We start from the raw sequence: 16,728 nt of genomic DNA, 5'->3' as shown, positions 1-16,728 counted from the left end.
TTGGACGGAGACCTACAGCTTACGCAGAAATTTGAACTACATTTCCCAGTAGGCTTCGCGCAAGCGGCTGAGTCGCTGCGGAATGGGTGCTTGGTGATGAGCTACCGCGGGGGAGGGGGCGGAGAGCGGCGGAGCAGCTGCGGCGGCCTTGGGGAGTGGTTGACATCTGGCGTCTCCGAGGGCCGAGGGGACCTCGCGTGAGTCACAGCCGCCAGGGCCTGGCGTTCGCCGCGCCACTTCCAGCTCACGTTTTCCCTCTCGACGTCCGCCATGGCAGCTCGTCCGTCCGTCGCCGGCCTCTCTGCTCGCCGTGGCTCCGGCTCCCCGGAGCGATGAGGCGGTAGTGGCGCCCCGAGGCCCGCTCCTCCAGAGACTCGGTCGCCCCGGCCGGGGGCAGGTCTGCGGGCCGGTCCCTCCGCAGCCCGCCTCCGCACCGCCCAGTCCCGCCCCCTGGGCGCGCTGCCCTCGGGCTCCCGCGGCCCATGCCGCCCGGCCGCTCTGCCGCCCGCTGCTGAGCCCGCGCCCACCCCCCACCTCTCAAGATGTGGCACAACGTGGGGCTGACCCTGCTGGTGTTCGTGGCCACGCTGCTGATCGTCCTGTTGCTGATGGTGTGCGGTGAGTGGGGGCAACGGCGTGGGTGGTCGGGAAAGCTCGCGGGGACAACTCTCCACGGTGGTCCCCTCGGTGGTCACGGTGTCCTCGGTGGTCACCTGGCCTCCCAAGATCGAGTTCAGATCCTGCTCAGGGCGAGTCGCCCGGGCATCACGGAGGAAAGCTCAGCGAACCTTCAGGGCTGGCATCCTGACTCGAGGTAGAAGCACGTTTCTGCTTCCCTGGCAGGTCTGTCCTTGGTTGCCATAATGCCACAGTCTACCCAGATCTTTCACTGTGGCCTGTATTCGAAGGAGAAGTGATCGGTTTCATCGTTTTATTTGGATGTTCTGAATCTAGTGAGAGGTTTCATTACCTTTTGGGTTTCCAGCGCACGTGAAGTCATTTGTTTACTTCAAGTTCGGGCTTTAACCAAATTCCGGAGCCTAAGTGATGATGGGCAGAGCCTTAAAAACCATGGCTGTAATAAACTTACAGGGTCAGGTAACCTAATCCTCGTTCTGCTGTAATGGGGCTGTTTGGTTTGCTGTGTTTCCCTTCTCAGAATGAGGGGACGTTAAACTGTTCTCCAGGAGTGTTTTCGATCCCTCTTAATTCGTTATATACATAGCTGATAACCACAGGTCTCAGCAAGGAGGCCGAACAGTTGTGAGAATTTGGAAAGTATTTCAAATAAATGCCAGTGAACATTGGTATTCATAAGACCGAAGTATGGGTTTGAAGTGATGGAGTATTGGGTTAAAATGTTATAAATACCGTAGAACTTATTATTACGTAGTGTTCTCAATCCAGTGGCTGTACTTTTGAAAAGATATGCACATACATATTTAAATACCTATACGTGTATTTAATTTTTGTCAGTAATGCAGATTGAACCAAGGGCCTCACTTATGCTAAGCACATGTTGAACTACTGAGCTAGTTCCCAACTCTAAAAGTTTTGACTAATTCTAGTGACTCTAGATCTAAAGAATCCTTTCTTAAACAGGGTCTCACTATGTAGCCTTGGCTGGCCAGGAGTTTACCATGTAGACCTAGCTGGTCTTAAACTCGTAGAGGTCCAACTGCCTCAGCCTCCCAAGGGCTAGGATTAAAGATGCCCAGTTTTTCTTTTTTTTTTTCTTTTCTCATGACATAAAAAAAATAATACCTCCCAATTTTGTAATGTGTGAACAAGGTGATTTAATTAATTATTGTTTAAGGTTTTTTTTTTTGTTGTTTGTTTGAGATGGGAGCCCCAGTAGACAAGTCAGGATTGACCTTGCTACGTGGGGGAGGATGATCTTGAGCCGGTCCACAGAATGCTACACCGAGTGTATTCAGTGCTAGGACGGAGCTGCAAGCTTCTGGCAGCCTAGGCAACCTGTGCCCCAGCTCAAGGTTCCTGAAATAAGAGTAAAGGCATCCTTGAGTGTCAGTTGGGTGAATGGAAGGATGAAGGCGTGTGTCGCCCTTTCTACTTGGAATGGGAACGTGACATACAAGCCATACTACGTCTTGGACAGAACACTTGTCAAACTTGCTCTGAGAAAGTTTAATTCCCGATTTGCTTTCTTACCTCTCACTGGCCACCTGGTTGCTTTGTTTTGCTGGTTTTTCTAAGCATGCCATTAGTTTCAGGAAACGTACTGAGCGAGAGGTAAGGTCTGATACTTTAAAACTAATAGCTTTATCACGTAGTCCAAATGCTGTTCCTTGTTGGGAAACTAATGACAGGGTAGGGCAGCCTTTCCTTCTGACTAAAGGGTGGTTGCAGGTTGAAGAGAAGGGGGAAGGGGCAGACCTGACTTGGGAACTGGGGTGCTGTATTCTGTTTGCTGGGGCTATTACATTGCAGAATACCACAGACTGCCTCACTCCCCCCTCAGCCATTTACTCTCACAGTGCTGGAGGTGTGAAGGGCTCCAAGGCATCTCTCCTTGTAATGTAGATGGCCATCATCTCCTGGTACTTTCATAGGGTCTTCCCACTGTGTGTACCTGATAGCAGTCACGGGGTCAGGGCCCTGGCCCTTGTGACCTTACTTTGCTGACAGTCACATTGGGAAGTAGGACATGTAACTCACACTGGAAGGCAGGATGTAGTTGAGTGGTTTAGGCATATGCTCTTAAATAATTCTTACCTTTCTTGTGGTCACTGACTCTTTTGAGAACCTAGTTAAGGCATTGGAAATTTTCAAGAAAAAAAATGTCTAAACACATTTTTCTTTCTTTTTGGTTTTTCGAGACAGGGTTTCTCTGTGTAGCCCTGGCTGTCCTGGAACTCACTCTGTAGACCAGGCTGGCCTTGAACTCAGAAATCCGCCTGCCTCTGCCTCCCAAGTGCTGGGATTAAAGGCGTGTGACATCACTGCCCGACACATTTTTCTTTCTTATCAGCACTTTTTTTTTGTCTTATTTAGCAGATTTTGTTAAAGCAACACAGAGAGAGTTCAGCTCAGCGGTCTCTTCGTGTCGGGCTGGGTCTCCTGTTTTCTGATCTCATGCAGTTCTGCCCGCTTTCTGTTTAGTGCCCACTGGACACTGGATCGTAATCTGTCACCACGTTGGCCCCAAGGAATCAAAATTGAGTTTGCTGGAGAACGCTGACAGCTATTTCACACAATGAATTCTAAATTTCAAACTTCCTAGGGTGGTTTCCCTTCTGTATATATTGGCTTCTTCTTTTTCATTTTTTTTAAAAATTTCATTTTGAAGTGTTTTCTGCCTGTGATATTCGCTGAATCTGCCTTTTGTTGTAGTGGGTCATTGTTGGTATAGGTCCAACTCAGTGGCGTCACATTGTTGCCGAGGCAACCAGGGTGACACGCCTACAGGAACTACGTCATCATCCTCATCTGTATAAATAGGCGGAGCTTCCCGACCTCGCTCTCTTTCCTCTCCGCCATCTTCTGTCTCTTTCTCTCTCTCACCTTCCATCTTTAATATCCCCACTCCCGTGGAACCGGTCTCATTGGTCCTTACAGTCAGTCACGAGTGGCTTCCGTCTTGCTGAGTGAGTGATCACTCACTTGTTAGTCCTTTCTAATTGAGGTTTCTGCCCGAGAAGCACTTTGGGCTTTCAGATACCGTGGTGTTTTCCTTCCACAGTGGCTGACAACCATTTTCACCCCCACGCCGCCACCCACAAGACAAGGTCTCATTGTGTAGCCCGTGCTGCCCTGGAACTCTCACTCTGTAGACCAGGCTGGATCTCAAACTCACAGAGATCCACTGGCCTCTGCCTTCCAAGTGCTGGGATTAAAGGAGTGTGCCACCACCCCAGCTATCCAGGTCATTTTAATAAAATATTTTGTTCAGCTTTTTAACCAAAGAAACCATTTTAAAAGCCATAGTTTCTTTGACTTGTGTTTTATTTTTACCCTAGACTTATTTACTTGTGTGTGTCTTGATACCTTTCATTGCTGCAACTGATTCTGTAATTGTAACACTCAGTTAGCTGGGGGCGGTAACCCAGGTTCTTGTATACTCCAGGCAAGTGACCTAACTGTGAGCTGCATCCCTAAGCCCCTAGTATTGCCTTCCCCATGCGTACCTCCAGAATCTACAGTCACGAGAAATAGTTCCCGTATGTTCAGTCTGTTGCTTGTTCCCGCGCCTTCCCAAAGCCCTGTTTCCCGTGGGTTCTCACACACTAAGCTATGCTTTCTCTGCCGGCCTGTCCGAGTTCTCTCCTCATTGTCTTTCTCAAACATTCTCCCTTTGTAGCCGAGAACTTTCTAAGAAAAGGTACGTGGAAAACAGTGTTTTGAGCTACAAGCTTGATTTTCAGCCCTGATATTTGATCAATATACTGAGTAGATCTGAGATTGCAAATTGCTTTTAGATAGAGGTTTTAAATTATTGCTTGTTTTGCTTTTTGTTTTTGTTTTTTTTTTTCAGCTTGTAGGCCTCTCCATTTCTCTTTCTGCTCAGGTGACTTGGTTTCCCTCTTGGCTCAGTTTCTCGCTCCAGATGCCTCTCATAGCCTCATCACTGGTGGACTGAAATGTCAGGGCATGCCTTGCTTTCATTTTGGCTTCAGTAATTTTTTTTTCTGGACACACGCAACTGAGATCTCCCCCCTTCATTTCTGGAGTATTTTTTTCCAGATAAGTGATCATTTCCTCCTTCCCTACTCCCTTTTGAAATAAGCACTTTTATTTTTTATTTTTTCTTCACTACTGGGCGTTGAGCCCAGGCTTTTACCCTGGACTCTTTTCTTGGACATCTAGAGAAAGTTTTGCTCTAGATGTCTTTGATATGTTCATATTTAAAGGCAAGGTAATTAAAACAAAACAGTAGGTTCTTACCTGGCTGTGTAGAGGTGCACGCTGTTAATCCCAGCACTGCAGAGGCAGAGGCAGGTGGATCTCTGAGTTCGAGGCCAGCCTGGTCTACAAAGTGAGTTCTAGGACAGACAGGACTATACAGAGAGAGACCTTGTCTCAAGCAAACAAACAACCCAAGAAAGCAACAAGAAACACCTGTGTGTTCTCTGTTAGCTGTAGGCTTACCCATGCACAGTGATTTGATAACTTAGTGTCTATTTGACACACACCCTCTGTTGTTAATGTAGAGATCTGTTCTTTGAGAGTATCAGCATTTGTGTGGCTTTTTTCCCCCCAGGGAGGAATTCTCTTAGTTCCTACTTGGATATTATAAATTTACCTGCCTGTGTGAATAGACTTTAGCCAGTTGCTTTTTCTTCTCTCCACATTTTTCTGTGGTTCTTGAATGTATTTTGTGTCTAACTAGTATTTCTCTCTCGGCTATTAAATTTATAGTGAGATTAAACCAGTATTGAGTGTGGAGATTCTCTGAAATAGAAAGGCTTAATGAGCTTTTAGAGAATCTATCCTGAAAAAAACAAGTCCACAGATCCATGGCAGTTGGATCTGAGAGCCAAGACCAGTTTCATAACAGCAGCTCTGTTAAACTGGTCAGAGCCATAAGGTTGGGATCACAAAGAGCCTAACTTTTGGACTAGGAGGGTAGTCCTTAAGAAATGTCCTGGGTTGTCTGAGGCTAGAAGTTCAGTTGGTGTGTCTGTGAACAGATAGCTGCCAGGGGTTCAAGTCTAGGGTCTGACCCACGTTCCTGAACAGGGAATAATCTTTGTTGGCTTTAGTTCACACCTGCTAGCTTCTGAAGCTCCCTTATCTCTATCCATAGAAAGGTTTTTTTTTTTATCATATTTTTAAAAACAACTGATAATTTATTAAGGGTGGATTTAGGCACCTGCACTGGAGAACTCAGCCCTGCTTGAGATATTGGGAACGGTGTGCTTGGTAGTCTCAGGAGCCCGTGGCAGTTACTTGTGCACTCTTACCCAGAAGCAACCACAGTCCCGAAGCTTCACCATGGTGGCCCCATGGGATTCTTTTCTCCCTGTGTACCTCTGGCTAGGTCTCTCACCTCCAGAGACTCCACCTGGAGGCTAGGGGAATTGTAATTCAGTGAATTGACAATTCTGGTTTTGCTGATATCTTCCAGTATTTAAAGTGTGCCTATGGTGTAGCTTCCTGACTGACTTGTCCCACAGAAACAGTGAGTCACTGCAGCTTCCTTAGAAAGATGTAGCAGAGGGCTGGAAGTATGGAGTTCAGTGGTATTCCTAGCAAACAAGGTGGTGTGTGTGTTTTCCATAGTCAACTTTACTTTTTATTCTAGAATCAGGTATTTATTCTACAAAGTACTTGTTACGATGAGTTTAGCAGCAGATGTTGGTTTTTCTAGACAGGAAGTACAAATAGCAGGTTGTTCATTGCCTTGTAAGGTGTAGACGGCAGAACACTTGTCAATAGCAGCTTACTCAAGTGGTAGGCTGGAGTGCATGCGTGCGTCTAAGGATTAAGGCAGAAAGAACTTGATTATCTTGCCAATTGAAACTGGCCTGCTGGAAATGATTTCTTGACATCTCTTTAATCCTGATTTCATGAGAAAGGTCAGGTAAGTAGTTAGCTTCAGGACGTGCAGCTTAGGCAAAAGTGACTTAATTTCCAGTCTGGTTTGTTCAGAGGGTCAGTAGGAACAATGGCAGTCTGGTTGTTATTTAACACTTGCAGTTAAGAGTGTAAGCACTGTGGTGTTGGAGACTTAAGCTGCTTTGTTTGCTGTCTGTAGATCCTAGGGTAAAGGCTGGCACATAGTAGAGTAGGTCCTCGTCTGTGTGGGTTAAAGGCCGTGGCGGGGTCCCGGATACTTTCCATGCCAGCGGGTCCCACAAACAGGAGAAAGGTCCAGAATTCCAAAGGCTGGAAGCTTTGGTGAAGGCAGGCCCCAAAGACACGAGAATGTCTATAGTTCCAAAAGGGTTTATTTTCATGGCGGATGGTAGATGGTCTGGATGTACCCCCCCTGAAACTAAGGGCAGACCTGAGTTAAGTAGGGAGGGAGAAAGGAGGAGGTTCTGGGGAAGAATGCTTAATTGGCTCTGTCCTCTGGCCTTCATTAGTATGTAAATCTCTCTAGGGCCTGAGGCCTGTAGTCACACTCTCTACCTGTACACTTTGGGAGGGGCTATAATGGTCTACGTGACTGAACAATGTAGGTCCATGGAGACTAGACTGTGTGTCAGGACCCTGGGTTCTGGGGTCGTGGCCAAACATCTGCCGTTTCTCCCTTGGAGTCTCGGGGTTCCAGGCCCATGCCTAGCCAAGAACCAACATACCCTTACAGAGTCCCACAATCTGAAGAATGAAGGAAAATCCCTCTGCTAATCATTGAATTCCAATAATAATTGTTAAGTGTGGTATAACCAGGATTGCCTCACTGGTAACTCTTGTTCTGTGACATATACTTACTAGATTCTTAGGTACATTTGCTAGTGAGGTGGTCATGGGTATCCAAATTAACAAAGCAGCGTCTGTGTCCCCTCGGACGCCATCCTTCAGTTGAGAAGACAAACTGCAGGTAACTAGTAATAGCAAGGCTTTAGGTCATAGGTCATAGGTTATAGATACTGCTCCTGAACAGAGGACACCTTGTTTTATCTTGTACCTTCACTAGGTTGCAGACTCAGATCCCTCTCCTGTAAATGTCTGTGAAAGGCAAGGATATCCTTTGTTCTGTGAGTTATTGTTGGGACTGCTAACTCAGCTTCTCTTCTGAGTGGCTATCCCTACCAAACCAGAAATGTCTTGGTGTCTCTATCTACCTGGACCAATTTTATTTTTATTGACTGATTAAGACAGGGTCTCACTGTGTAGTCCTGGCTGCCCTGGAATTCCTCGATACTCAACTGCCGCTGCCTTCAGTATGCTTGGATTAAAGGCTTGGGCCACCATGTATGGCAGAATCTTAATTATGTAAAATACTGGTTATCTGACACCCTCACCAGCTTGGAGCTTCACCTAAATCACACTTCTGGTTTCTTATAGACCCTGCAGGATGGGTTTATCTTCCTTATTTCCTGCTCAGTGGACTAGCTGTCATATCTAAATATCTGATATGATTTCTGAGGTATAAAGATAACCACAATCTGGTTCTGTCTTTAAGCCAAAAGCTGGACAGGGATCCAGCTTAGTCATTTAAAAACACTTGAGGTGTCTAAAAAGGTTAATGTGGGTATAGTCTACCCACAGATGAGGTTCATCAAGGTGTCATGAATGTTCATGTATCACCCTCCTTTCAAACAGATCCCTGCCCCCCTGAGTTTATCTCTGTGATAGCATGAAAAACACATTTGGCACGAAGCCCTTGAAACTCCAGTTCCCTTAGACTAGCCTATGTGATAGTAGTGGCATACGATCTGGACCCTCTCACAGCCACAGCCAAGGTTTATGCTCAGGAAGTGTCTCTCGGGCCCCTAGATTACTTTAGGATGAGGACTAGCCACCAGAAACATCAAGCATGTGATTGGAGTTTGAGCCCCTTAGCCTGACTTCTAGAGGGGACCGGGAGACATGGAGCCTGAGTCATCCACACTCTTGAACCATGAGTGCAATGAACATTTCAATCATAGCACATCTGAGACTACAGTTCAGACCTTGTTTCTACAGCTTTTTCCAGCTTGGTGACACCTTCATCTTCTTAGTTGCCAGCAAGGCTCTCTAGTGTCTGAAGATAGCAGCTTCCCTGGTGTGCACCTGACCATCCCCCTCCTCTGCTCATCTCCACAGATCTCATTGTCATTGGACAGATGTCCTGCAGCATGATCGTGTTTGGACCATAGTCGGCCCTAACAGATATTTGAAAGAGTGAATCAATGAATTGGTTCTCAGCCCCTTAGCTGGGGTGAGGTGATGGGTGGATGATGCAGGGGCATCAAGATTTCAGCACAGATGTGTGCACTAAGAGCTTTAATGGGAACTTCAAGATTCTCCAGACTTGTAGAGCTGTAGCCCGGGAGGCAAGAAACAAGTTGGGAGGTTTACATTGAGCTAAAGACAGTTTTAGGAAAGGAGACAATAGTTGGAACGACAGTGGCTTTGAGGTTGTGGTTGACTCAGCAACAGTAGTGGCTTGGCTCAGTTAGGGTTTCACTGCTGTGAACAGACACCATGAGCAAGGCAACTCTTATAAAGACAACATTTAACTGGGGCTGGCTTATAGGTTCAGTCCATTATCATCAAGGTGGGAACATGGCAGCATCCAGGCGGGCATGGTGCAGGAGGAGCTGAGAGTTCTACATCTTCATCTGAAGGCTGCTTTCAGAACACTGGCTTCCAGGCAGCTAGGATGAGGGTCTCATAACCCATACCCACAGTGATACCCCTACTCCAACAAAGCCACACTTTCTAATTGTACCACTCCCTGGGCCAAGCATGTACAAACCATCACGTGGTGCTTCTCTCTGCTTTGTCGCAGTGACAAGCACATGAGATTTGAAACTTTAGGGCTGATTCAGAACTCATGACAACATACCTCCTAGGAGGTTGGAGTGTAGGCCTGTATGAGGAGAGGAGTTGTATTAACCTAGGGTCACACGCTCTCTTCTTCCTCAGTTGACAAGGTTGTGTCTGCTAGTTCAGCTTGAGCACACTGATTTGCAAGTGTGTACTACCAGAACCCAGTCTACTGCTATGTCTGGCATAGAACTCTTCATGCAGACCAGGCCAACCTTGAGCTCGAAGTGATCCATCTACCTCTTTTTCCTGACTGCTGGGATTAGAGGCATACACCATCACATAAGACATACGTAAGGATTTAAACAGACACATGTATATCAACTGACTATTTAATGCCAGCATTAACTCTGAAGATTCCTACAGGATTATATACTAACCACAGAATCCAGTCCAAACTGCTGGTGCCTTTTTACACAGACACTGAACAATCCTATCAGTCGAATAGACCTGAAACTACAAAATCCAGAATACACTATTCAAAACAGGCATGAACGACCATGCCTAATTCTTTAAGGAACATGGTATCCCCTGACCTAATCCCCCTCCACAGGGCCAGGGCCACACTGGGGACTATGTTGTAGTGTGTGCAGTGAATTTGATCATGCTTTGTCCCTTAAACAGTGCCTTGTCATACTTCTGCCACAAAAACCCAAGATCTTGATATACTTAAATTCATTGTGGTGTCCTAAGTTAGCTGTAAAATGAGTCTTTCCTCCTGGACCCATATTTATAAACACCTTGGCCAGGTTCCCAGTTAGATCATAACTTAATATCCCATTTATTCTAATCTTAGTTCTGCCAGGTGATTGGTTACTTCTGCTCAGTTCCCATCATGCTTCTGTCTGCCTCCCATGTTCTCAAATGAATCCTCCGTCCCCATACCAATATTGAGTCTCCCTACCGGATGTCCCACCTTCTATTCCTGCTCAAGCTTAAGCTGTCAGCATTTTATTGATAGGTGCTGCATCCATATAGTACACAAGAGATTCTCTCTACATTTAGCTTGCTGGCTTTCTTTAATAGCTGTAACTTGTGCATACAATCCCAGAATTTGGGAGGCTGAGGCAGGAGGATCTTAAAGTCTGGAACCAGTCTGGGCCACTATAGCAAGACCTTGTCTTAAAAGGGGGTGGGAGGTGGCAACCAACCCCAGTGGCTTCCAGATCTTTACTTGTAAGACTGCTTTTTTGAGTTCTTACTCAGAAAGTAACTTTTCCTTCCCCTCTTCTTCTCTGTTCTTTAGCTATTGGCCCCGATCTTAAGCATACTTGCTCACACTCTGGATATCCCCCCTGATCTTCCTGCTCTCCCTGCTCCCCCTATTCCCCCTGCTCCTCCCTCTGCAGCTTCCTGTTGACCTCCACTGCTGAACCCTCTTCCTTGGACCCTAACCCCAGACATGACTTTCTTCCCCTTTTTCTGTGTCCTTCCTCCCAGCAGCTGCTGAGATTTACAGCACACAAGTAGCCCAGAACCCAGGGCCTCTGTTGCTAGCCAGTTTTTCTGCCTTACACTGCTTATCAGTCTAAGGGTGGAACGTGGCCCAAAACCTACCTTTTAAAAAGCTGTGAAGAACTCATTTTAACATTCAGCCTTGGTGTTTGATTACATGTAAATTACATGTCTACCTCCCCTTTCTCTCCTTCTTGTTAATCTTTCTAAATCCTGGGAGATGGTGCAATACCCATGTCCATAGAACAAGAGTAAGCAAGAAGTTTGTTCCGTGTGTGTGAAGGACTTGGTGAGTGAGCTGGGCTTCTGTGAGCTAGCTCATATGCTGCAGGGTCTAAGTGGGTAAGTACTTTTCAGTAAAAAGTCATCTGGGTCTTACTGTGTTCTCTTCTTCCATCCTCCTGTTCCCCCAGTTCACACAGCCAACTTTGGAGAACTTATCCTAGAGCCTGGAGTCCACACTAGGCCATTCTACTCTGAGGCCAGGTTGACACTGTGAATCTGATCTGCCAATGCTTTGTGTCTGTGGTGGCTCTTGCTTTGCATCCCACACACCTCATACATACCCCTGTCCCATTCAGTGTGTGTGTGTGTGTGTGTGTGTGTGTGTGTGTGTGTGATAATAGCTGAAGGGTAAAGCTTCACTCTATACTGTGTAATTTTGCACTTGTCTTTTTTCTACATGCAGAGTGTACAGGAGAGTGAGCTCTCAACATACTCTCATTAAACAGCCAGTCCTATGGAGCAGACAGAGCACAACTTTAACTAGAGCATAACCAATCTTTACGTCTAACTCTGACAGTCTACCTCATCCATTTTCTGCTGTTAGAATAGAACCCCACACACTCGGTAACTCATGAATGGTAGTTGTTTAATGGGTGCATAGTTTTGGAGGACTGTGGTCCTAACATCTAGCAAGAGCCTTTGCTGTGGCACTATGGGGTGGCATTATTATCAGGGCAAGCACAGAGAGAGACAGACTTAAATCTACCCATGTATTCCTTCTATGCGCATTAACTCATTTCTTAGTATGGCATAATCACTTCTCTATATTGTTAAGATGTCACAAACATACACACATGAGTTTTGGAGAGGACATTTAAACAGCTCTGGCCATTATATCAGGTATGACATCCACAAGCTTCCTATAGCATCACCTAACTCATTGGGAATATTTGGGGAAAATTTTTTTAATTGAGGTGTTGGATATGATATGGACCATAGTCATGTTAGACCGTGGACTATAACTTCCAATTCTGGGCAGTTTCTTCATATAGTCTTCTGTCTTAGATGGGGTTTCTATTACTGTGATAAAACACTGTGACCAAAAGCATCTGGGGCGGGGGTTGGTGTGTATTTTAGCTTACGTCCTGTAGTCGTCATCTGGGGAAGTCAAGGCAGAGAGACCTGGAAGCATGAGCTGATGCAGAGGCCATGGAGGAGTGCTGCTGCTCAGCTGCTTTCTTAGAGCACCCAAGACTCCCAACTCAAGGATGGCACTGCCCACAGTGAGTGGGCCCTTCCACATCAATTATCCATCAAGGTAATGTACCACAGCCATGCCTGTCAGTCTGGTGGTGATATTTCTCAGCTTCCCAAATAACTCTAGCTCGTGTCAAGTTGACATAAAACTAGCCAGCACATCTTCCATATGTAATCACATGTCTAAATTAATACTAATGTGCCTCTTTGGAAATGGAGTCTTCTGAGGCAGTTTCTTGTCATTTCTTCCCTGTGGGCATTCAGCTGGGAATCCCCCCCCCTTCTTCTTTTCCTTGGCCAGTTGGATTGATTCACATCTTTTTCTTTTTCTTTTTGTTTTTTTTTTTTTTTGTTTGTTTGTTTTTTTTTTGAGACAGAGTTTCTCTGTATAGCCCTGGCTGTCCTGGAACTCATCCTGTAGATCAGGCTGGCCTCGAACTCAGAAATCCACCTGCCTCTGCCTCCCAAGTGCTGGGATTAAAGGCGTGCGCCACCGCTGTCCAGTGTGAGACTCTGTCTCAAAAGCCAAACAAAAAAATGAATTAGCACAGCTGTAAGATTGACTGGGGATCTGTGGGATGATGCCTTAAGAGTCTAGTTTCTGAGAACCCCTAGCAGATGTGAAAAGTGTTCAGTTTGAGTCTTAACCATTTAGGAACTGCTGTAGTGGGATGTCTTTAAGTAGGGTCATTACACTGGGTCGTTTTTTACTATGTTTTATGTTTACAGTGAACCTTGTACCTCAGGTGAAATGTGCCTCATCATCCTCTGGGACGACCTTGGCCCTCACACCAAGTAGTTGTTCTGCTTTGTAGGTTGGAGACTCGTGCAATGTAAACACTTACTAATAGGTATTGTGTGTTGATGGTTTAAAGGAATAGGGGAAGGTTTTGTTACTTTGTTTTTGGTTCAGGGTCTTGCTATAGCCCAGGCTTGCCTGGAACTCATTATCCTGCTTCCAGCTCACCTCCTAAGGATGATAATAGGTACCACCAAGACCAGCTTTTTAGATAAACTTTAGCAGATTTATCAGTGAGCTGAATGTGATAGTGTGTGCCTGTAATCTTACTTGGGAGGCTTGTACATCAGAATTGCCCCAAGTGTAAGGCCAGCCTGGACTACACCTCAAGTTCCAGGCCAGCCTGGACTACAAAGTAAGACCTTATCTCAAAAAGCAAGCCAACAAAACCTGCTTGGATGTGTTGAGCAGCTTCTACAGTAGAGACTGCCCTGGAGTCTTGCCTAATCAAGAGGCATTTACCAAGGCTCTTTCTTTAAGCTAATCTGTCCATTCTCCTCAGATTTCCAAAACTACCCACTCCTTCTTATGAGTGCTGAGGTAAATATGTAGGGAAAAACAGAACACACCAAGAGAATGACTAGTTCATGGCGACTAATCAAGTTAACTAACCAACCAACTAACCACCAGGGGGACTCTCAGATACCCTTGTAAGTTTTTAAGAAACTCCCCTCTTTTGAGTTTAGAGCTTCTGTTACTTAAATCACAAGCTGCCTCATTGAACTAGGCGAGCTATGCAGTGCTCTGCTTAGGGTTTATTTGTCCTAAGGTCAGGACAGACAGGATGCTGTGGTTCTTTGATCAGAGCACTGTTGCTTCTGACAGTATGACAGGACAGTTTAAATCCAGGTGAAGGTGTGAGCATCCCCTCCAGCAATGCTGGGGGATTCTTACAAAGTACCTGGATTCTTTTTCTTTTCTGTTTTGTTTGTTTGTTTTTGTTTGTTTGTTTGTTTTGTTTTATTTTGGAAGACAAAGTCTCATGGTGCCCAGGCTACTACAGACTCACTTTATAGTCAAGAATACCCTTCAACCTCTGACCCTCCTGCTTCTACTTGCACGTGTTGGGATTATAGGTGTGCACACCACACTTGGTTTTATGTGGTTCTGGGGACTAAATCCATGGCTTTGTACAGCTAGACAAGCTCTCTGTCAGCAGGGATCCTTCCTCAACCATGGATGGCTTTGGGTTGGTGTGCTTGCCCTGGAGTTCAGGAGTGTCGATTATACCACCTTACGAATATTTCAGAAGCCATTAAGTTGTATGCTTCAAAAGTATAAATTTAATATGTGAATCATCTATGAAAATATAATTTGAAGAAACAAAAGTTACATCAGATTTCCGTGTCCTGTTAGCATTTGAGTTTGTGTCAGGTGAGCGGGCCCTTGCTCAGAAGCAGGCACCTAAGCTCTTAGATGGCTCTTCCTCCAGTCCTCACAGTGCAGCTTTATATGTCTTGGGTCAGAAGTGGGGTCCCTCTGTCCAGTGGTCTTTCCTCAAATTGTTCCACCTATGCAGTAGAGAATTTTGGGTGAGAACAGAGCATGTTAATTGGGAATATCATCAAAATATTATTTTACAAAGCTAGGGAATTTATGTATATAGTTGATCAAAAACACTCTGGTTATTCTCTCATTAACATGAAGAATTCAGGCTTAAAAGAAGGCAAAACCCAAGAAATGGGCTAAGTCTTCAAGGTTGGTCTTGTTGTTGTACAGAGTGAATGTTGAGCTCTTTTGTAAATTACTGTAAGGAACAAGACAAAATAAATACTACCTCTATATGGCAGCCATTATTGTGGCCTAGTTTAACATGGTGGAAAAGACATTGGGCTCTATTATCATGAAGTTCATGTCATCCACCTGAATTCTTATCTGTCTGGTTGGCTTTATCTCCTGCAGCTCCTATGTTCCTCTGTTTCCCACTGCTTCATGGTGACCCTCTGTCTCTCTTTTCCCAGTTCCCAGCCAGAGCAACTTCAAGGGTTCCATCCTGTCTCCCTTTACCCAGGCATTGGCCGCTGGTATCTTTGGTTGATCAAAAACCAATTGGGGACAAGGACCTTTAGCATTTGGACATGCAGATTCCTGATTGCATCAAAGCATTAGAACCAGTCTCCAACAGGGGCAAGCCATTTTTACTTTACCTGACTGATCCTTTATTGAGTAACATTTCCTCCTTAAAGAATTTTAAATGAAAATGTCATTTTCTAAAAATCTTGAACTTTTGCAGTTGGTTCACAGGCTTTATTTTTCTATTTTGTAATTGTAGAAATATTATAGTTTTCTTTGAAATTGTCTATAAACCAGCAGCTCTCAACCTGTGGGTTATGACTCCTTTGGCAAACCTCCAAATCTCCAAAAATATTTACAGTACAGTTTACAGTAGCAAAATTACAGTTAAAAGGTAGTAAGAAGAATGATTTATGGTTGGAGTCACCATAGCATGAGGAACTGTATTAAAGGGTTGCAGCGTTAGGCAGGCTGAGAAGCACTGCTGTGAACTTTTTGGCTGTGTGGCGTCAACTGCGTCTCTTTTACTATGGCACAGTTAACTCATGCTGCCTGACATCTTTTCAGTCTGCCTCACCTTCAGTAGAACTGAGATAGGATGTGTCCACTCAATAGTCATATGTATCTCTTTTCTACAGAAATATTCTCACAATTGATCTTACTATAGTGAGTACTCTTAGTCCCAATCTCATAAATATGTGTACAGAGGTTGGCATTGGAGATTGGAATCTTAACATGTAGCCCAGGCTAGCCTTGAACTTGGCGTCTACCTGCCTCAATCCCCCAAGAGTCTATGTGCAACCATCCTCACATCATTATAATGTTAATGCTGGATTCTAAATTCCATAAAAGGAGGAAGTTGTTTTCCTGTATAGTTGTAGAATCTCTCCTCATGTCTTTCACATCATAAGTGTCTTATGTTTGATGTATGAATGCGTACTGTAGTATACATACTACATGTTCATAATAGACATTTCAGAAAACTGTAGTGTTCTGAGTTGAAAACGGTGTAATAATTTATCTTAATGTTTTTGTCTTTCTCTAGGTTGGTATTTTGTATGGCATCTATTTTTATCTAAATTCAAGTTTCTACGGGAGCTGGTGGGAGACACAGGATCCCAGGAAGGAGATAATGAGCAGCCTTCAGGGTCTGAGACAGAAGAGGACCCTTCGGCTTCGCCACACAAGATCAGATCTGCTCGCCAACGCAGGCCGCCTGTTGACGATGGCCACTGAGCAGGCACAGCAGTTTCTTAGACTATGGTTAGAGGCAGTTACGAGCCTCTGTCCTTAGTGACCTAGCTTTGAAGGTTACTAAGTGACCAAGGAACATTTGCAATTGGATTTATATCCAGTTCAAAAAAGATTTACACGTAAGCCATATAGAAATAAAGGGAATTTAAACCAAATTGGGCCATCGCAGATTTTATCTTGGATGTTTTACTTCACTAGGTCTTCTTAACACACTTACTCCCTGGCTCCTGGACTCACTCTTTCTTTCTTTCTTTCTTTCTTTCTTTCTTTCTTTCTTTCTTTCT

General features: G+C 45.0%; 1 protein-coding gene across 1 annotated transcript; it reads left to right on the top strand.

Annotated features, from left to right (window-relative positions):
* Nucleotides 1–501: 501 nt before the first annotated feature.
* Nucleotides 502–16,599, top strand: Smim13 (small integral membrane protein 13). Its single transcript, XM_028763296.1, has 2 exons — nucleotides 502–618; nucleotides 16,236–16,599. Exons 1-2 carry the CDS (start codon nucleotides 543–545, stop codon nucleotides 16,424–16,426), a joined length of 267 nt encoding a protein of 88 aa, XP_028619129.1. The 5' UTR covers nucleotides 502–542; the 3' UTR covers nucleotides 16,427–16,599.
* Nucleotides 16,600–16,728: the final 129 nt, after the last annotated feature.

The sequence above is a fragment of the Grammomys surdaster genome, unplaced genomic scaffold (assembly GCF_004785775.1).
Source record: "Grammomys surdaster isolate TR1022 unplaced genomic scaffold, NIH_TR_1.0 137, whole genome shotgun sequence".
Taxonomy (NCBI): domain Eukaryota; kingdom Metazoa; phylum Chordata; class Mammalia; order Rodentia; family Muridae; genus Grammomys; species Grammomys surdaster.
The sequence above is the reverse complement of the archived record's forward strand: the minus strand, read 5'-3'. Positions and strand labels throughout refer to the sequence as shown.